This window comes from Microcaecilia unicolor, chromosome 4 (genome assembly GCF_901765095.1).
Source record: "Microcaecilia unicolor chromosome 4, aMicUni1.1, whole genome shotgun sequence".
NCBI lineage: Eukaryota > Metazoa > Chordata > Amphibia > Gymnophiona > Siphonopidae > Microcaecilia > Microcaecilia unicolor.
In genome coordinates this window covers 267,181,693-267,203,987 of record NC_044034.1, presented here as the reverse complement: position 1 = coordinate 267,203,987, position 22,295 = coordinate 267,181,693, and the positions used below count along the sequence as shown (strand labels likewise).

At 39.8% G+C, this 22,295-nt stretch overlaps 1 protein-coding gene across 4 annotated transcripts in view; it reads left to right on the top strand.

The window, feature by feature from the left end:
* The window catches only part of ATP11A (ATPase phospholipid transporting 11A), a 381,664-nt gene that overhangs the window by 325,824 nt on the left and 33,545 nt on the right, over positions 1-22,295 (top strand). For all 4 annotated transcript variants that reach the window (XM_030201529.1, XM_030201532.1, XM_030201531.1 and 1 more), the window contains exons 25-27: positions 2,273-2,408; positions 17,528-17,593; positions 21,135-21,238. In XM_030201529.1, coding sequence (XP_030057389.1) covers positions 2,273-2,408; positions 17,528-17,593; positions 21,135-21,238 — 306 coding nt within the window. The remainder of the gene's footprint in view (positions 1-2,272; positions 2,409-17,527; positions 17,594-21,134; positions 21,239-22,295) is intronic.

Here is a 22,295-nt window from a genome sequence, read left to right as displayed (position 1 = left end):
GGTTGCTCCCTCGTCTGCACAGTGTGTCAGAAATTCAAGCTATCTCTTGCAGGGAACCTTTCTTGGTTTTTTTCAGAGGCGGGAATTATGATGCATACCGTACCGTCCTTTCTCCCTAAAGTGGTTTCGGCCTTTCATCTGAATCAGCCTCTGTTTCTGCCCTCATTTCGCAGAGACCAGTATCCAGGGGATTTTTCGCGGTTGCGTTTTTTGGATGTGCAACGGGTTCTTTTGCAGTATTTGGAGGTTACGAATGATTTCTGCTGTTTGGATTATCTATTTCTCCTCTTTTTTGGACAGTGCAAGGGCGCAGCGGTGTCTAAAGCGACAATTTCTCGATAGGTTAAAGAAGCTATTGCGTCAACTTATGTGCTAGCGAGTCGCACGCTGCTGGTGGGGATTCATACGCATTACACTCGGGTTTTGTCATCTTCATGAGAGGAGTCCCAACTGGGAGCTCTGGATAAAATCTGAAGAGCAGCAACTTGGGCATCGGTGCATACCTTTGTCAAACATTATCGGATAGATGTGGCGGCGCACACGGAGGTGGTGTTTGGAGCATCCGTGCTTGCAGCAGGAGTTTTGGTTCCCTGCTCTGTGTAGGTATTGCTTTGATACATCCCATCTGTCTTTGGATTCATCTGCTGCTGACGCTAAGGAACGAAAAATTTTATTTTACCCGATAATTTTTTTCCTTTAGTCGCAGCAGATAAATCCAGAGTCCCACCTGAGCCGAGATTCAACTTCCGCGATAGAGTGGGGCTGCATGTTTGTAAAGTTTCTCTGTTAGTAGTTTTCAGGCTCTCTGTTCATGACCTGTGGAGGAGTCTGTGTGTAAGGAGTTATGGTATTTTACCTTCTGTTCCTATGCTTTGTTATGAGAAATACTGGGGATTCCAGGAGCACACTGTCCAATAAGGCAGAGTACAAATCAGTGCTCTCTCTCTCCACCTGCTGGTAGATGGTCACAACCCACCTGTGTCTGGATTCATCTGTTGCAACTAAAGAAAATTAATGGGTAAGATACATTTTTCGTTCACTACTATTTTAACCTGCATACAATGGCATTCTAAAATATATAGTTTCTTAGGGGTAGAGTTAACAAATCAATTTTTGTTGTCAGACATTTCCAGAAACTGCTACGCTGGTTTCAACTTCCATTCAAAGTTGCTACCAGAACAGGAAAAAAATTGCTTATAGCATGGAGCTAGATTTATATTTCATATTTTAACTTTTCTTTCCCTTCCAAGAGCTGCTCTGCTTGCTGAAAGTACTTGAGGTATACCTCAGACCACACTTTCATAAGTTCTGTAGGACAGTTTCATACCTTAAGGTTATGGGAGCAGGTGCAAAGTCTGTGGATGTTTCTACCTGCAGGCTTCATAGGGGAAATGTTTTTTTTTTATATTCCTTTTGGAATTTTCCTGAGGAAAAAGTACTTGTTGAGATAGGCAAAAGCTGGGGGGGGGGGGGGGGGGGGGGGGGGTCCTCCTTTTTCCTGATCTGGCCACAGCAGCATGGCTTGTTCTGAAAATTAAACAAAAAATAATAATAATAATAATAATAATAAACTTCACATGTTGTTTCTCCCAATCTAATTATACTCTAGAAATGTCCCCATGAAAATGTATTTATTTATTTGGATTTTTGCTCACACCTTTTTCAGTAGTAGCTCAAGGTGAGTTACATTCAGGTACACTGGATATTTCTAAGTGACTTGCCCAAGATCACAAGGAGCAGCAGTTGGGATTTGAACCAGCCATCTCTGGATTTTCAAGACTGGTGCTAGGCCACTCCTCCATATGTATGATAAAAGTAGCAGTGGTGTTCTACAGCATGCATCTTTTTCAATTAGGCTTCACTATTTGATATACACACCAATAAATGAACACTATTACCAGATACAAAACACAGATGGCAATCTACAAACACTTAGTACAAAGCGGTATATAAAATTAACCCAATTCAGAGTGTAGCAATGTGAGGAAGAGGATAGGATTAAGCAGAGGAATTTTCAAAATTGCTCTCCCTATTATAGCTTGCAATTTACTTTCAGTGGATGGTTATTTATTGTTTTCTCATTGGTTATGGGACCTGAATTTGCTGAAAAATATTGGGGAGGGAGGGTGGTTGTACCATGAGGGAAAACAGTTGTAAGATAACCTGAACTAAAGATTTGACACTAGGAAAAGCTGACTAATGTTTGCATTATTGTTTTTCTTACCATGTCAGCATGAGTGTATTAGGTCCTTTTGTTTTTTTTCTTTTGCAGGGATATTGCCAAGAATGCATTATTGCGTTGGCGTTCTTTCATTTATTGGACATTCCTGGGTCTTTTTGATGCTATAGTGTTTTTCTTTGGTGCTTATTTCTTGTTTGAAAATGCAACTCTAATGAGCAATGGACAGGTAAGCATTTCAATCAGAAGGACCTAACCTATAAATTCAAAACAAAAGAATGTTTTCTTTGAAATATCCATGCATTAATATTTAATACCAAGATGCACTTGTCAATGTGAAGACTTCTAATAATGATTCGGTGTACTATGGTGAAGTGAGGGAGTGGATATTCTCAGTAGAGAATGACATAAGAAAGATACTCCTAATAATCTGGAAAATAAACTAATAAATGTATAAACACCTAAAAATAGAAACTATAAATATGTTTATAGCCAGTATAAAAGCATAGGGACTTCAATGTACTGTTGTAGGAAATGTTCATTGTAAGTGTTAGTACGGTGTTTTCTAAGTATGCTTCCCATTTCTAATTAGTATTTTTGTTTTCATTATTTGTATCCAAAATAGGGGTAATTCTTATAAAGCTTTTTTTGTATGTAAAGCCTGTTTTATATGCGTAAAAGGACTTTAATTAAATTGCACAGTAGGATGCACATGGAAAGTGTGTGCCTTCTTTTACACAATCGGCAAATAAATGTTTCCAGGGGCATAGTTTGCATGAAGTGAAGGTGGAGTTGTAATGTATGCACATTTTTAAAAATAGAAAATACAGAGCAGGTGTGGGTGTTTGCATGCCATTGGGATGGGCATGGGTACCTATTCTGGCTTTATAAAATAGGCACCTTTTTGGACTCCTCACAGGCCCCTGATAAAAAAAAACAAAAATTAAGGCCCATATGAGCTTTCATAATGAGTACTGACAATATAAGTTTGGGCCCTGTTTACTAAAGTGTGCTTGCCTTTTTTAAACGTGCACAAAATTAACGCACGCTAACTGTGTAGGTTCCCATAGGAATATTTTGGCGACATAGGAATATTGTGGGCGCCTACACAGCACGCGCTAATGGTTAGCATGCGCTAAAAACTCTCACACCTCTAGCACGGCTTACTAAACAGTGCCCTAAGTTTGTTTATTATAACTTACTATACCGCTAAGCTTAATTGAAAGATCACAGTGGTTTACAATAAAAAAAAATATAATATAAAAGTTAGAAAAGAACTCCATCATTTCTGTAGGGCAGTAGTACATTCTTCACAGAGGAATACACACATGCCACCTCCTTTGGATGCAACATGGTCTAACAATCGGAGTCCAAATGGTAGCCTAAAAAATTAGATTTCAACATTCTTTATAGTTTTGTCAATGAAGGTTCCTTCCTCAACGCTATTAGTAGCCTATTCCATTGTGCTGGGGCCTGCCAAAAAAATGCGCACACTCCTATAGAGGCTAATTGGGCCTTAGACAAATGAGAGATAACCACCCTATTATCTAATAAAGAGCGTAAAGTTCTTATCAGTACATATAAAACTGCCATAGAGGCCAAAGAGGAAGGAACACTTATATAACGCCATATGAGTTAATACTAACATCTTAAAATCAATACAGAATCTAATTTCCATACTCTGTAAGCCACATTGAGCCTGCAAAAAGGTGGGATCATGTGGGGTACAAATATAATAAATAAATAAATTAGCAACCAATGAAATTGTATAAACAATGGAGTCGCCTGGTCCCTCCAGCGTGTCTTACTTAATCTTTTTATTACATTGTTTAATGTCTGAAGTTTTCTTAAGGCAATGCTTGCATAAATAACAGCATAATCTAATCTGGAGATCAAAGAGCATGTAAAAATGAATGTAAAGCTGGCTCATCAAAAAAGCATCTATTGGCTCGAAGCTGTTAAAAACAAAATAAACAACCCCCCCCCCCCCCCTTAATTACATTTGAGACCTGCTTATTAAAGGACATAAGTATTGCCACACTGAGACAGACCAAAAGGTCCATCAGGCCCAGCATCCTGTTTCCAACACTGGCTAATCTAGGTCACAAATACCTGTCAAGATTCCGAAAAAATTCAGTACATTTTATGCTGCTTAGCCCAGAAATAAGCAGTGGATTTTCCTCAAGTCAATTTAATAATGGTCTATGGACTTTTCCTTTAGGAAGCTGTACTGACCTTTTTTAAACTCTACTAAGCTAACCGCCTTTACCACATTCTCTGGCAACAAATTCCAGAGTTTAATTACACGGTGAGTGAAGAAACCTTTTCTCTGATCCATGTTAAATTTACTACTTTGTAACTTCATCGCATGCCCCCTAGTCCTAGTATTTTTGGAAAGAGTAAACGAACAGTTCACGTCTACCCGTTTCACTGCACTCATTATTTTATAGACCTCTATCATATCTCCCCTCAGCTGTCTTTTCTCCAAGCTGAAGAGCCATAGACACTACAGCCTTTCCTCATAGGACAACTGAGAATCAATCCAGATCCCCAGATATTTGAGAGTCAAATCAGCATCACTGGTTGACCCCATAAAACGGGAACAACTTCATGACGCCTTCCAATCTGGTAACCCAACATGCTATTGTTTTGAAATGTTCAAGACAAGATGGTGATCAAACAGCCATTTCTGAACTAGACATCTAAACGGTTTTGAATTAATGAAAGATCATGCTTAGACAGAACTTTGGCTATAAATAAAATGTTACAAATGCAAACAGATTCCAAATTCTTGGATAATCATCACCAGTGGACTAAGAAAAATATTAAATAATATTGGGGAGAGGAGAGCTTTGGGGCACTCCACATGTCAGCTGAACTAATGGAGAAGTATTAGTGCCATATACCACTCTAAAAGAGCGCCCTGATAAAAATGACCCAAACCAATCCAGGACTGTCCCTCATATCCCAATTTCCAGTAATCTATTAATCAACGGTTGGTGGTCCACTAAATCAAGCAACACCACTAAAGCAGCATAATCACTATTGATTCTCAAGCGCCTCGTTCAAAGCTGCTAATACTGTTTCTGTCTATAGCCAGCGTGAAAACCTTACTGTCTTGGATGTAGGATATTAGATGATTCAACATGTCAATTGATTTAGTTCAATCTTTTCAGTAATTTTTGTTGGAAAACATAAGTTGTTGGGGTTTTTTTTAAATTAGACTGTCCTGAAACTTCCAAACACGATGCACCCAAATTATATGTGGATTTAGAATTGCTTAGATTACTTTAAGGTATTAAGTTTTTGCATGTATACTTAGATTGTCATTTTATATTGCATCTCCTAATTTTTATATCTGCAAATTGAATGACATTTATTATATTAAATCATTTTCAGCATGGCTGTTTAATTTAGACACATCTGCATATTCATCCATTAATATTATTTTTGGGCTGTATTTGTACACTTTGCTTGTTTTTGTTTCTTTTCGCTACTTGCTTCTCTCGCCAACCTCAGCTATTGACAACCAAGACTCACATGGTAAGACTGCACTGGTTTTCTCATGCTTTGTTTCCTCCTTTCCCGTTTCTTTTTTCTTTAACTGTATCACAGCTTAAGTAGTCAAAATTAAATGCATGGATACTTACTATTTTATAACTGTTTAGTATGTATCGATTAACTGATTGGGATTCTGGTGAGCTTGTGTTAGGTTTATTGATGAAGTTCCTTTCCCTACTTTTTAATCAATTTGGAATAATTTTTTGTAAACTGTTCTGATCTGGAAAGGTGAACGGTATATCAAGTTTTTAATAAACATCAAACTTACTATGGGGCCCTTATACTAAACTGCATTAAGCACTAATGTGTGCTTAACATGGGGGAAAATGGCCTAACACAGAATGCAATAAAGCATTTTGTTAGTTTTTCCATTTATGCACTCTAACCATGTGGCATTCAATTTATTTTTAGAGGGGCGTGTTAAGAGTGAAGATTTGGTATGGAGGCGCTATTCACCTAGGACAGTGATGGTGACCCTATGGCACGCGTGCCAGAGAGGGCACGCAGAGCCCTCTCCTTCGGCACATGCGCTGTTGCTGGTCCGCCCACTCTCCCTCCCGCTGAGCACCAGGCCGGCCTCCCTCCCACCAAGCACCAGGCCGCCTGCCCGCCCCCCCCCTGACATTAATTAGCGCATGAATGACTGGGGGCTTTTTTGTTTTGTTTTGTTTTTTTCAGTGGCTGTATGCAAATGTCAAGATTAGCGCTCGGACAGAAAATGAAGTGAAAAGGGCTGAATATATGGCGTGCTAGGAATGGGCTTAGCACATGGGAAAGTCCAGCATTAGGATAGGATGCGCTAAGCCCATTTACTAGTGCAACTTAGTAAAAGGGCCCCTATATGATTAGAAATACTCATCCATTGGTAGTTTTATTTTATCTATTTTATTTTAGGAAAACAGCAAAGTGCAAAGGGATTTTTTGCAATAACACTAAATAAAGCATGCTTTGGCTTTTTTTTTGGCAAGGGGGGAGGCATCTTCCTTTTACTGTTTTCTCCCTAAACTGTGTGGTGAGTCTTACAGTTGTCTGCAGCGTCTGCTTCCTAAGGTGTGGTGCACACTGGCATGCATTTTTGTATGTCATGTAAGTAGGCCCTATTGCCAGTAATGTATATTGTGGTAAATAAATTGCCATATCTTAGTAAATGGACCCCAGTGCAATTTGTTGCAAGGCTTGAAAAGTGTAGGATATGCAGATACTATTTGTCAGTGTGTGAATATTTTTATAATTACCTAGCTCAGATTTCTGATTTTCTCTTAGAACCAAAATAAGCTGAAAGTCCTTCCTTACAATGATCCAGTGATGTCATCCAGTTGCTGTCATCATAGCCAGATGATGTCAGTGGAATAGCATACTAATCTCCTTTCCAGAGACCTCTAACCACTGCTGCTAAGCAGATTTCACTGGAGCTTATACTGCCCATCCCCTGCTCTCCTATACTTTTCCTGCTGCAATGAGCTGAAAGGTGCAGAGGGGAGGAGATGCTGACTTTTGGGTGCCAGGTGGCTGTGCTGTATTCTGAGGGGCAGGGAGAGAGTGAGAGAGACTGTTGTGAATGGGAGGACTGAGAAGTAGACTACTGGGAATGTGGGAGATAGATTGAGAGAGAAGCTAAATTCTGAAGATTGTGGGGATTTAGAGAGTATAAGATTTTATATTTTTAATAATAAAGGCATATACCGATTGGAATTGACCTAATAAGTACCTAAAATTTTATTTTGTGGCATAAAAGCACATATACCCTCCCAAAGCACCTATTATCTGTAAAATAAACCCCAAACTTACAATGTGTAAATCCCTAGAATCAAAAGCCTTAAACATAACCTGTAGTACCAGTCACTGGGATTATGTTCTCTTTGTTCCAGAAACTTACTTAGAGGCATATTTTCAAAGCACTTTGGGAGGCTAAGTTCCATAGGTTTCTATGGAACTTTGGGAGGCTAAGTGCTTTGAACATGAGCCCCTTAGTAACCTAGTAAATGACAGCAGATCAAGACTGGAATGGTACATCCAGGCTGCCCAACAGTCACACTCATTATCAAGTCATGATTAAACCAGTAATAAATGTGATATAAAATACTTGATCATTGTCTCTTTGGCATTTCTGGGACATAGACCGTTTAAGTCTGCCTAGCCTTGTCCTTAGTTTCCAACTACTGAAGTTACCATCAAAGTCCACTCCATCCTATCCAAATCCATCTTGTCAATTGCAGGACACATACCGTAAAAGTCTGCCTTGCACTGTCCTCACGTTCCAAATTACTGAAGTTTCTGTTGAAGCCCTCTCCAGACCATTCTAAACCTGACTGCCATATACAGGACTCAGACCATACAAGCCTGCCCAGCACTGACCTTAGTTCTTCACAGCCAGAGTTGCCATCTAAAACGCCACTCAACAAGCAAACACACATGCAACCATTTAAGTTTTGGTTTATTTTTAATACCATTCATTTTCTAATTAGAGATCCTCTGTGTTCATCCCATGCTTTTTTTTCCTCCACCACCACCTTCGGGAGGGCATTCCTGGCATCAACCACCCTGTGAAAAAGAATTTCCTAACATTACTCCTAAGTCCATCACCCCGTAATCAAAATTCATGTCCTCTAGTTTCACTGTTTTCACTTCTCTGGAAAATTTGTTTCTGTATTCATACATTTCAAGTATTTAAACGTCTATATCATATCTCTCCTGTTCTTCCTCTCCTCTCCTCTAGGGTATACATATTCAGGTCTAGTCTCTTCTCATATGTCTTTTGGCACACACCCTGTACCAATTTTGTTGCCTTCCTCTGGACTGCTTCAAGTCTTTTTACATTCTTAGCAAAGTACAGCCTCCAAAACTGAACACAATACTCCAAATAGGGCCTCACAAACGACTTGTACAAGAGCATCAACACCTCCTTTCTTCATACAACCTAGCATCCTTCTGGCTATGGCCACCGCCTTGTCACACTATAACCCCAGGGTCCCTCTCCCCTATCTGTGCACATCAGCCTCTCGCCTCCTAGCACATACAGCTTCCTTGGATTTCTACTCCCTAAGTGCATCACTCTGCACGTCTTTGCATTGAATTTTAATTGCCAAATATTAGACCATCCTTCTAACTTTTGCAGATCCTTTTTCATGTTTTCCACTCCTTCCGGGGTGTCCAGTCTTACAAATCTTGGTATCATCCACAAAAAGGCAAACTTTACCTTCTAACCCTTGCAACAATGTAGCTCACAAATATATTTAACAGAATCAGCCCTAGCTCCGATCCTTGAGGCACTCCACTACTCACCTTTCCTTCCTCCGAGTGAATTCCATTAACCACCACCCTCTGGCGTCTGTCTGTTAACCATTCACCACTTTGGGTCCTAACTTCAGCCTGTCAAGTTTATTCAAGAGCCTTCTGTGAGGAACTGTGTTACAGACTTTGCTGAAATTTAAGTAGATTTCATCTAGCACACACCCTCGATCCAATTCTTTGGTCACCCAGTCAAAGAATTCAGTCAGATTCATTTGGCACGATTTAGATTTGGTAAAACCATGCTGTCTCAGATCTTGTAACCTATTGGATTCCAGGAAATTCACTGTCCTTTCCTTCATCATCACTTCCATTACTTTTCCAATAACTGAAGTGAGGCTTACCAGCCTGTAGTTTCCAGCTTCTTCTCTATCACCACTTTTGTGAAGAGGGACCACATCCTCTGTTCTCTAGTCCCTTTGAATCTCTCCCATCTCCAATGATTAAACAAATGTTTAAGAGGACCTGCCAGAACCTCTCTGAACTCCCTCACTGTCCTAGGATGGATCCCGTCCAGTGCCATGGCTTTGTCCTCATTCATAAACACCCTCTTCCGAGAATGGTGCTATATGCACGCCATACTCATATGTACCTTTGCCAGTCAGTTGTGGTCCTTCTCCCAGATTTTTTTCTGTGAGCACAGAACAGAAATATTTGTTTATCACATTGCTTTTTCCTCCTCATTCTCCACATAGTGGTTCACCTCATCTTTCAATCTCACAATTCCATTTTAGCCTGCCTCCTTTCACTAATATGCCTGAAAATTTTTTCCTTATTTCTAGCTATTTGTTCTTCCACTTGTGCTTTTGCCAGGCATATATCTGTCTTGGCTTCTTTCAGTTTCTTCCAGTATTCCTCCCTTTTTTCCTCCTGAGTTTTTCTGTATTTCATGAATGCCAACTCTTTTGCCTTTATTTTCTCAGCCACATGCTTGGAGAACCATATTGGTTTCCTTTTTCTCTTGCTCCTTTCAGTCTGGACCACTGTCTTTCCACTTCTCCGTTCTCCCCTCAGCCCATCTGTCAAGACTCTTGAGGCTTGATAACTTGAGGCCTCAATATCTTGGAGTATAACCTTGGCACACCAATCACCCGAAGTCTCTATTATTTTTATTAAGTCTCTTTTATTGAATAAATCACAGATAATTTACTCACAGACAGATGTTCAGAGGTGCTGCTCCAGGACACACAGACTCCTTAATCTGAGAGCTGTTGGGGGTGGAGATCTGAGGAGAGGTAGCTATGTTGCAAGGGGGGGAAGGATAATTGAACAGGTAGAAATGTTCAAAGCTGGGTGACCGGAGTGTGCGATATCTCATTAGGGAGGAGATATTTTCAAGGTAAAAAAACAGGTTTGTTACAGGGAGTTTCAGCAGGACAGAGCTGTCTGGAATAAGATGATCCATGCTCCATGTCTCTGGCTAGATGGTGTTGGAATGCCTCATGGCTGAAAAGACAAAGAGGTGTTGAGGCTTCACACAGGCTCAGGGAGGAGCAGGTAGAGACCAATGGGGACAGAGCCTGCCATCAGGTAGCAAGGGGTGGTCCTAGAGGACGGCTCTCGATTGGGGGGGGGGGGGGAAGGTTATACCTGGCTGACCTCCCAGGACAGAGATAGTGAGAATGACCAGGAAATGATAGCAGGAAGACAAAAGAGCCAAGCTTGGCAGAGAGAGGAGGTCTGGACAGCCTCATAACCAGTGGTAACAGTTCTTACACAGCCAAGCAAGTGTGGTTGCACTGCCTGTGAACTACATTACCCACAGTGCATTGCTCATGTATCTTTGCAGTGAGAAACTGCAGCAATAATGGTCCTTAGAACTGAGAATAACATTAAAAGCATTACACACATTTTAGGATCACGTTATGAAGTAGTGCGAGGCTGTCATAGGACAGAACACCATCAGCTCTTTCTTCAGGTACTCACCCATTTTACAAAAGTCAGCATAATTGAAATCCAGGGCTTTGAGTTTTTTGAGTGGCTGCATTCCTCTTTAGCTGTGATATCAAATCAAGCTGTTTGATGATCATTACTACCCAGATGGGCACCCACTTGGACATTTGACACACTTTCCCTATTTGTGAACACTAGATCCAGCGTTGTTCCTTCTCTTGTGGGTTTCGTCACAATTTGTTTGAGCTGAGCACTTTGAAAGGCATCCACGATATCTCTACTTTCTTTTCTGATTCTGCAGATGGAACTTTCCAATCTACATCTGGCAGGTTAAAATCTCCCAGCAACAGCACCTCCCCATTCTTTCCAAAATTTTTGGATATGTGTAACCTGATCTTTGTCTAGTTGCTCTGATTGTGTTGGAGTAACATATGCTTCAGGAGAAAACATTCAGTCAGGATCACATTGGTAGAAGAACTGTTTTGTTTATTTTTATGTCTTTATATTTTCAAATTTGGAGATCAGTCCCACTGTGAAGTATCAAAGGCCTTGTGGTCAGTTTGCTACTTTAATCCATAGAAGTTCACTCGTGCTTTTATTTTTTTGATGCAAATGGACTTATACCTCTTCCACCTTTGTAAGAAATATTGTGGTAGTTCTCTGTGATAGCATTAATAAAGCTACACTAAAGCTACACTTTAACAGTTCTAAGAGTAGGAACAAACCACTGCATGAGATTTTTTTTTTATAGTACTTTCCTGTGTTACTGTACTAAATGCTAAGAAGCCCTTTTTATGCCTATGAGCTTCTTAGCATTAAGCACGCTAAGCTTTAGTAAAAGGGCCCTTTAGTGTTTTGGGATGAAAATAAGCTTCCTAGCTTTATCATCTAAAACTGATACACCTACTTTTAGAAGCATAAATTCACTCCTCTAAGTTAGATGCCTAGCACTGGAAGTCAACAATGTGTTCTAACATCGTTCCCCTGTTCTGATTTCTTCTCTGGCCACTTTTTAGGTTCCTAAATATAGGTGTGCAGGGGAGGGAGGTATTGGCAAATTTTCAGCCTTTTTGCTTCAGATATGAACCTCTTATATAGAAATCACAAGCTGCAGTTCGGTTACTGAAGTGCATTCTGGCCTTGTTGATCCACAAATAACTTTGTTTATCCCAAGTGTTGTGACTCAACGGACCACAATATTGTCTCACTGGCACCACATTTGAAGGGGTTTACCTTATCTGGGAGACAGGTTTTATAACAATGTGCAGTGTTTTTCCAGCTACAGCACCTCTCTGGCTGCAAGGGAAATTCTGATAGTCCTTCGCTGGTCTGGCCTTAATGTCAGTGTTGATAACATTGTAATTCTGGTACAGGACACACTTGGCAGCATTGTCTTGTCTATGTGCAAGGCCAAGGTTTATTAGATCTCATAAGATCAGCTAGTGTCTGCATTCAGTGTCAGGCTGGTAATGTTGGACAGTGTCATATATTACAATCACATATACCTACTCCTCTCTGGCCTCCCACTTAACCATCTATCCCCCCTTCAATCCGTTCAGAACTCTGCTGCGCGTCTTATCTTCCGCCCAGACCGATATGCTCATATCACCCCTCTCCTCAAGTCACTTCACTGGCTTCTGATCAGGTACCGCATATAGTTCAAGCTTCTCCTACTAAACTACAAATGCACTCAATCTGCAGCCCCTCACTACCTCTCTACCCTCATCTCCCCTTATGCTCCTACCCATAACCTCCGCTCACAGGACAAATCCCTCCTCTCAGTACCCTTCTCCACCACTGCCAACTCCAGACTCCGTCCTTTCTGCCTCGCCTCACCCTATGCTTGGAATAAACTCCCTGAGCCCATACGCCAAGCCCCCCCCCCCTCCCTACCCATCTTCAAATCCTTGCTCAAAGCCCACCTGTTCAATGTCGCTTTCGGCACCTAACCATTGTACCTCTATCCAGGAAATCTAGACTGCCTCAATCTTGATTGACTGCACTTTTTGTCCTTTAGATTGTAAGCTCCTTTGAGCAGAGACTGTCCTTCTTTGTTAATTGTACAGCGCTGCGCAACCCTGGTAGCGCTTTAGAAATGTTAAATAGTAGTAGTAGTAATATACAGGAGCATATAGAGCTGTATATAGTGCTTTATGCAAGGGCCCTTTGCCTCCACAGACCTAGCAAACTGCAAGCATGTAAATATATCAAAGGCACATGTACCATTCTGTAAGTTGTGCAGGTAACTGGCAGCCCCACCAATGTTTCATCCATTACATCTGGAGCCACAATAAAATTTAATTGTCTTGGTTTTTAGCTCACAAAAAGTGAATTCACAAGTAGATAAGTGCTTGAAATAGCACATTAGATTGGTGCTCCACTTCCCGTCATCACTTCCGTCATCTCAGAATTAAATTGAACAGATTTGACAGATGTAAATGCACTGTAAGAGTGGATTAAAGAAGTTACAGCATTCTCACAAAACTGTGCTTTAAGTCTGTGTCTGAGTGTTAAGATCATAAAATTGGGTGAGTGAGAATGGGATTATGCCAAATAAGATGTTTATTCAGGAGGAAATTAAACAGTATGCTAAACCATAAAAGGTAACGTTGTGGACATAGGAAGGAGAACTTTTGTGCTGCGAGAGCTGAGAGATGCTGAGCAGAAGAGAAGCCCTATTAGGACCCTTCTGAAGGCCAGCAGAGGAGTTGAGTCTGCATCAGGCCTGTTTAACCCAGCTCTTTCTGTAATGCACACCCATTGGTGCATGGCTAAAGGAGCACCCCTTCCATGAGAGCAGATGACATTGAAGGAATATCTGTTTGTACTGAAAACTGACTTTGTTGGTAGTCTATATCATGATGAAGAGCAAGATCAATAGAGCCAGCAGTATTGAGCTCTGCAGGATCATCAGAAGAATCCATTGGTAATCATCTGCAATTTATATCATAGTCTATTAGTTGTTTTTATTTATTTTGTTACATTTGTATCCCACATTTTCCTGCATAGCAGTAGGCTCAATGTGGCTTACAGGTTCCGGAGAGGAGAGTACCAACTCCGGGAATATATACAGAGTGGAAAATAGAGTAACAGTTAGGTGCAAGGAAGCTGATACGGTTCTGGAAAAGAAAATACAATTCTGGGACGAATATATAGTAGCATATAGAGAGAAGTAATCCCAATGAGGCTGATAAGTCTCTGGTGATGGGACTACAGCTTCTAGTGAACAATACAGAGTAGGATAAGGATAGAAGTACACTTAATTATAACTGGAGTGGTAAAATTCGTACAGTTTGAAATAATAGGATTATGTGAAAGGGGTATTGTTCATTTCTTAGATTGAAAGATGTGATGCATTGTTCATGAATTAGTTCAGGCTTAGATCGTCTCTAGCACCTGTGGGGAGGTATCCTTAAGCCCCATAGTTCTAACTTCCCTGCTCCTACCTATGTGTATCAGTTAGTTCCTTATGGGATAGTCTATTTTAAAAAGGCAGTAAAGAAGGTTGAAGATCTAACAGAATCATAAAGCAGTAAGCCATGCCTGCGATTGAAAAAGATATATATATATAAAAAGAAATAGGTAGTCTGAAGGCTGTAATGGTTTTTCGATCCTGAGCAATTTTTTTTAACAGTTTAAGGGGTGTGAAAATAAAAATAAAAAAAAAACTCAACTGCATATCTTGCCAGAAAATCTAATCTTTTGCATACATTTTGGTCCAAATGGTCACCTTTATCAACATATGTACTGCTTGATTTCCTTGCTGACCCTTCTTGTTGTTTGCTGTTTGTTCTTATTAGCACCAACTGTTAAAGATTTTTCATGCATATATTTTATGCTTTGTTTTTGTATAAAATCGACAGACTTTTGAACCCAAAAACTCAACTGCACTTGCTTCTCTGAGGTTGTAGGAGGTGGTGTCTGGCAACAGATATCACTTCCTGTGACATCACTGATCCAAGATGGCAGCACCCATGATGTCACTTTCTGTTTTACACTACTTGTAAACAAAAAGAAAAAAGCAACACTGGGCCTTCAAGATTGGGACAACAGGAGTACTTTATTTAACCAAAAACGGCGCCAAAAAGGCGCCTGCCTCAGGGGTCTATCAATAAAAACATATAAATACATCAATAAAAAGTATGTAGATACATCAATAAAAATCATCAATAAAGAGAAGAATTTAGAAAAATGGATAATGACAGCATCGTATTCACTTCGAACAGAAAAATATAAAAATATATAAATATAATAATATATACATAAATAATACAACATAGATATTACATAAAATTATATTGATTTAGGAGTTTAAAAACTTTTAGCAACCATATGATAATCATAGAGATAAATTCAATAAATTATGTTTTGAAATATAAGCTGGCATGATGTCAACCAATTTTAAGATATGGGCAGACATGTAGTAATATTTTAAAAAAATATTTTAAAAAAATATTTTAAAAAAGGAGGAGTTGTATTTTTTTAAAAAAATTTTTGTGTGATGGTGATGAACATATATAATCATGTATGTACACATATATAGATACATAGATATATATACACAAATGTACTTCCAAAACTATAAAAATTGATAATGTTTTTTGTTAAAAACGTGTATCATATAGTGGTTCTATTGGATAAGATGATGTGGATTGTCCGATCTTATTATGTGCAATGGCTGCAACGTCATCAGTATGGTTAACAATATATATGTGTAAAGAAAATCTCTCTTACCAAATTTGTAAATATAGCAATTGTTCGGAATTGAGGTTGTCAGTGCCTACAAAATGAATAAACAGGAGTTGAGGGATTATATATATGTTTTTAGAGGAAATGGCAAGTGCTTATAGTCCCCTCAAGAAAGGTGTCTAATATATAACATGCAGAGGTAACAGTGCCTTTCCTAATGATTAATGGGGCGCTCCTTAGTATTTAAAGGGGAGTTCCAATATTTGGTTAACTTATTACAGTAATAAGTTAACCAAATATTGGAACTCCCCTTTAAATACTAAGGAGCGCCCCATTAATCATTAGGAAAGGCACTGTTACCTCTGCATGTTATATATTAGACACCTTTTCTTGAGGGGACTATAAGCACTTGCCATTTCCTCTAAAAACATATATATAATCCCTCAACTCCTGTTTATTCATTTTGTAGGCACTGACAACCTCAATTCCGAACAATTGCTATATTTACAAATTTGGTAAGAGAGATTTTCTTTACACATATATATTGTTAACCATACTGATGACGTTGCAGCCATTGCACATAATAAGATCGGACAATCCACATCATCTTATCCAATAGAACCACTATATGATACACGTTTTTAACAAAAAACATTATCAATTTTTATAGTTTTGGAAGTACATTTGTGTATATATATCTATGTATCTATATATGTGTACATACATGATTATATATGTTCATCACCATCACACAAAAATTTTTTTAAAAAAATACAACTCCTCCTTTTTTAAAATATTTTTTTAAAATATTTTTTTAAAATATTACTACATGTCTGCCCATATCTTAAAATTGGTTGACATCATGCCAGCTTATATTTCAAAACATAATTTATTGAATTTATCTCTATGATTATCATATGGTTGCTAAAAGTTTTTAAACTCCTAAATCAATATAATTTTATGTAATATCTATGTTGTATTATTTATGTATATATTATTATATTTATATATTTTTATATTTTTCTGTTCGAAGTGAATACGATGCTGTCATTATCCATTTTCTAAATTCTTCTCTTTATTGATGATTTTTATTGATGTATCTACATACTTTTTATTGATGTATTTATATGTTTTTATTGATAGACCCCTGAGGCAGGCGCCTTTTTGGCGCCGAAACACGGCCCGTGTCGGGTTTTTGGTTAAATAAAGTACTCCTGTTGTCCCAATCTTGAAGGCCCAGTGTTGCTTTTTTCTTTTTGTTTCTCCGATTGTATACTGTATTACCCTCTCTGTCTGTACTATTACACTACTTGTAACCATCTTGGATTTATGTGACCCACTGTCACTGCCATCCTAGAAAAGGGGTGTGGCCTAGGCAGCATTATGACATCACTTTCAGTGATGCCACCAGAAGGGCTGGGTTCAGGAAGGAGTTGTTACTTCCAGTGACTCCATCAAAAGAGGCAATGTTGGAAGGGGGTGGCTTGGGTGGATCTGCAAATCTGATGCTGACACATGGGTCATGTGATGGAGTGTGGCCACCTGTCAGAAATATGCAAATTAGTTTTGACAAAAGCTAGTGAACCTTACTACTCAAGTTGTTCAGTTTCCTCAAAATCGTAAGCAAATCTTTTGACTGTTCTCTGGAAGGTAGGACTGAAGGACTGAACAAGTATACTACAAGAAAACAAAGGTTCAGAAGCACTGTTCTAAATTAAAAGATAATGCTTCTAGTCAGACATAACTTTGACAAGTAGTTCTGCTTATGCAGTCTGGAAAGTAAGATGGAAATGTACTGAAGCAGAAAACCTGCAGTTCTTAAAGAAGGCAATGTATATGTTTCAGGTAGGAAAGCAAAATTTTTGCAAAAGTGGATTTTTGGGAGTTCTAATTATTGCTTTTTTTCTTGTTGCACAGATGTTGGGAAACTGGACTTTTGGAACCTTTGTGTTCACTGTTTTGGTATTTACAGTTACATTGAAAGTAAGTATTAAAGCTGTTTCAAAATTGCTTCAGACCATGACCCTTTTAGTATAATGTAAAGTTCTCTTTTATCCCAGTGACCTTAGATTATACTTGGTACATAAGTGTTTCCATACTGGGACAGACCGAAGGTCCGTCAAGCCCAATGTCCTGTTTCCAACAGTGGCCAATCCAGGTCACATTTACTTGGCAATATCCCAAAACAGTACAATACATTTTATGTTGCTTATCCTAGAAATATACACAACCAGCAATTGGTGGAACAAATAATACTCCAAGCTGCTATCTTGTATAAAGGGACGTCTCATACAGTCACTTAGGCTATTGCTGTCCTTTAAATGGTCAGCCTATTCTGTGTGACAATTTATAATCATTGACTGCCCCCCGGCCTCCCGTAGTGCAACAAACAAACTAACGAAAAATCTAACTGGTGCTCAACTCATGTATTTCATATCTTAATTCACCACTTTTTTTGTTTTTTTCCCCAAATTGTCATGGTGAGGTGCACTCGTATATCAATAGCATGTCTTTCAGCAACACACTCCGTGTGAAGGCTGCAGCATTATTAGTGGAGCTTCAAAGAGTTGCAGGAAACGATCAGTTAGCTGCCAACATTCAACTTTAAACTGCCACAGTCTTATTGCAACCATTCAATATAAATCCAAACCAAACTGTGTCACTTATCTGCGTGTGGTTCCCAGTGTAGCTCGGCTGAATGCATTGTGATTGGCTCAGGGACTTCCAGGTCTCAGCTGAGTGAAGCACTGCCAAAAAAGACGTTTTTATTATTGCAAGGGGGGAAGGCAGCCAAAACGGGTGCCCATCCAAAAAAAAACATCCATTTTGGCCCCCTTAATAATAAAAACGTCTTTTTTGGCAGTGCTTCACTCAGCTGAGACCTGGAAGTCCCTGAGCCAATCACAACGCGTTCAGCCGAGCTAGACGCGCTGTGATTGGCTCAGGGACTTCCAGGTCTCTCAGCTGAGTGAAGCACAGCCAAAAAAGACGTTTTTATTATTCCGGGGTCCAAAAAAGAGCCTGCAGTATCGGAGCCTGTTTGATTTCTTTTTTTTTTTTTTTATATAGTGAAGAATGTCCATAAAGGACGCTCCTGACTTGCACTTGGGCTGTTTTTCGGGTGGAGCACTCCCATAATGGCCGTCCATGATGAGCACTTGGCCGCCCCCCCCCCCCCCCCCCCCCCCCCATTTTTTAAAAAACATTTTATGAAGTTTTCCAATCCCGTACAGACCCAACGAGAGGTACAGACCTCTCGTTAGATTTTCCACCGTTTTTCAGCGTTAAGGCAATTGGAAAAGGTTAGTGCATCTCATCACAATAGGGGTTTCTACACAATTTGCTCATCTGCGTTCCGTTTTCGTTAGCTGCTACCATCGTCGGAAAAAGTAGTGCATGCCATGGTTTACTTCTTGCTCGTTAAGGGCTCGTTAAGTTTAGTGCATCTGACCCTCAGAGGTCTGTTTTCTGTGTATCTTCTCCAAAGAAAAAAGGAAAACCCCTGAGGGGGGATGTAACCTGCCATGTCATTGGCCAAACATCCTTATTGCTAATGCTTTGTGCCCTGATTGGCCCTGGAGCCAAAGATCTAGCCCAGAATATGTTGGACCTCAGTCAGTTTGGAATGTGGAAGGAGCAGACCTCGATCCGAGTTCAATTCCTGTAAGCAGTTTCTGTTCCTGATTTCTCCAGGTACTACTTAGATAGTAAAAAGTGTTACTGTTTGCTGTTTAATAATTTTATTGTTCACTGTTCTACTTAAAAAAAAAAAATTTTTAATAATAAACCTGGATTGACTAAGAATCCTGGCAGTTTGTGTTCTCGGTCTGTGGGTGTTTTTTGGGAACTGTGGAACTCCTAGGAATGTGGCCCCAGTGCCGCTAGAAACCACCGGGGAAATAACTTGCGGGTGGGAGACTCACCCAGAGGCAAGCGGAACCCAGAAGGTGGATGGAGGGTATGCCAGTGTAGTCGCACGTGTGCAGGTGCTGCCAGGCCTGGGCAGTGCTAGGTAGGACCCTCCGGGTGGCCACTGGGTTAACCTTAGGTGGGTGCTAGAGGTAGCGCTCAGGCGTTAAGGTGAAAGTTTTGCATAAAAACCTGCAGTGCTGTGCAACAGTGGTACATTTCAACATAGCTGTCCTTTGAGTGGTTGTGTGGAAAACATACTTTAACAAATTAATTTTGTACTGTACTGCTATACCTTGTAGCTTGATATTCATATCCGACAATGGGAATGTTTTCCCCCTCTAAGCTCACAATTATTGATTTTATCTTAAAGTAATAAATAGAAATTAAAAAAAGAAAGAAAGATACCTTTTACACTTTTTCTTTTGTTTTATTTCTATTTATTACATTTAAAATGGACTTGCATTGCAACTAATACTGAGAATGTGAGGCCATATGGCAATCAAATATGCATATAGCATGCTCATTGGGTAAAATGGATCTGTGGTCCACATCTGTTTTCACCCCATAGGAAATGACAGAAGCTTTCTCTGTTCTAGATCAGGCACAAGGAAATGTTTTGCATATTCCAGTAATTTGGCTTTGTTTAGATCCTCAACATGATGAAGTTACACTGTACATTAATGATCTATTGGAGCTAAATGCCTCTCTCCACTGTAGAGACCTGCACGGGAACGGTATTTTGCGGGAATCCCCTCTGGAACCGAGGGATTCCTGCAGGGAAGGACGACGTTCTGCAGGGTTCCTGTGGGGATGGAATTAGTTCTGTGGGGTTCCCGTGGGGATGGAAGCAGTTCCTGCGGGGTTCCCATGGAAGTGTAAGCTGCCCTGCGCCAGCCTCTCACGTACCAAGTTCTTTAAGTGTCACCTCTCCCTCCTCCTTGCTTTAACAGCACAGATGCAAAAAAAAGCCGTCTTCTCTGTTCCCGGGCTGATTTTCAGGCCTCTGCTCTGACACAGGCATATGCATCGGAGGTCACCTGACCTACTGGTGCATGCATGTGGCAACCTTTCAGCACACAGTGCCAGTGAATCAGAGACGAGTCTTACATGTCCATGCCAGAGTGTTCCAAGTTCCAACTCCCGTTCCTTCCTTGCCTGCAGTGTTGTGGCTCAAACCCAGTGAGAGACAGACAGCTGATAGAATTATTTTTTTAGTTACTGTAATTCTTGTGGGGACAGGTGGGAACGGGTTAAATTCTTGCGGGGATGGGTTAGATTTCTGTCGCTGTGCAACTCTCTACTTCATTGGGAGGCGGGGCTGGTGGTTGGGAGGCGGGGATAGTGCTGGGCAGACTTATACGGTCTGTGCCCTGAAGAGCACAGGTACAAATCAAAGTAGGGTATACACAAAAAGTAGCAAATATGAGTTATCTTGTTGGGCAGACTGGATGGACCGTGCAGGTCTTTTTCTGCCGTCATCTACTATGTTACTATGTATTGTAGTTGTATTGCTAGTTCCTGTTCTTTTCTGAATTTCATATTTCTTTTTAATTAGTGATATAGTTCATTACTTTTGTCTTAATTCAGTTACATATCGCTTATTCCCTTTCAGCTTGCAATAGACACACATTACTGGACGTGGATAAACCATTTTGTGATCTGGGGATCACTCCTGTTCTACATTATCTTTTCTCTACTGTGGGGAGGAATTATCTGGTAAGAAATCTTTTAAGGTACATGCTAAATATAAATTTAAGTTGGGTATTTTAACTTGAATATGTACATCAAGTATTACCACTGTGTTGATAACTTCAATTTAGTGCAGTGGTTCTCAACCTTTCTTCTATTGTGGCACACCTAACAGACGATGTTCATGTGTGTGACACTAAAATTCATAGCTGAATAAAAATAAAATCATAAATATTTCATTAAGAATGATGCAGGAGAATGTAAAATTGTCTAAAATAGAATTTATTTTGTAATCAGCTGCTGAAAAATTTATTATGTAATCAGCTGCTGAAATGATCAAATTTTATTCTTAAAGAAATACATGCATGTTAACTGGGACCATATACAAATTTTTATATAGGATTGAATGGTAGTTAAATTCATACTATCAGAATGTCAACATCAATAAACGTTTACCCATTCTAGAGTATAGAGCTAGGATGTTTCCATTACAGCTTGCCATACAAGACAAATACATATTTCAATTCTAGTGTTGCCTCTAACTGCAATACAACATTCCTCCAGTGCCAGATACTGTACAGAGTAGCATAAAACCCTGCAAATATGCTACCCAGAAACCATGTAGAAAAACAGAACCTAAGAACAACAGATCTGCAACATTTCTAGTTGATGCTAGTGACACTAGTTATCATTGGGGGTAGTGGGGAAGTAAAGATAGGGACCAATTAATGGGAATTCCGAGTACTTTACTCTCTAGGTCTCTGTTCCATATCATCAAGCTGATCAATCCATAGACTGATGGGTTGTGTCCATCTACCAGCAGGTGGCGATAGAGAGCAATCCTTTTGCCTCCCTATATGTGGTCATGTGCTGCCGGAAACTCCTCTGTATGTTCTCTATCTCAGCAGGTGGTGGTCACACACAGCAGCAGCTCTGGCTAGGTCTCCAAGCCTAATTCTTAGGTTTTGGTGAGTACCTGGGGTTGAGGGCTCTACTTGAGCAAGTGCAAACCTGGTGGCGCCAGGTCCCTCCTTTTCTCCCCCCTCCCGCTGGCTCCGTTTAAAAAAAAAAAAAAAAAATTTAA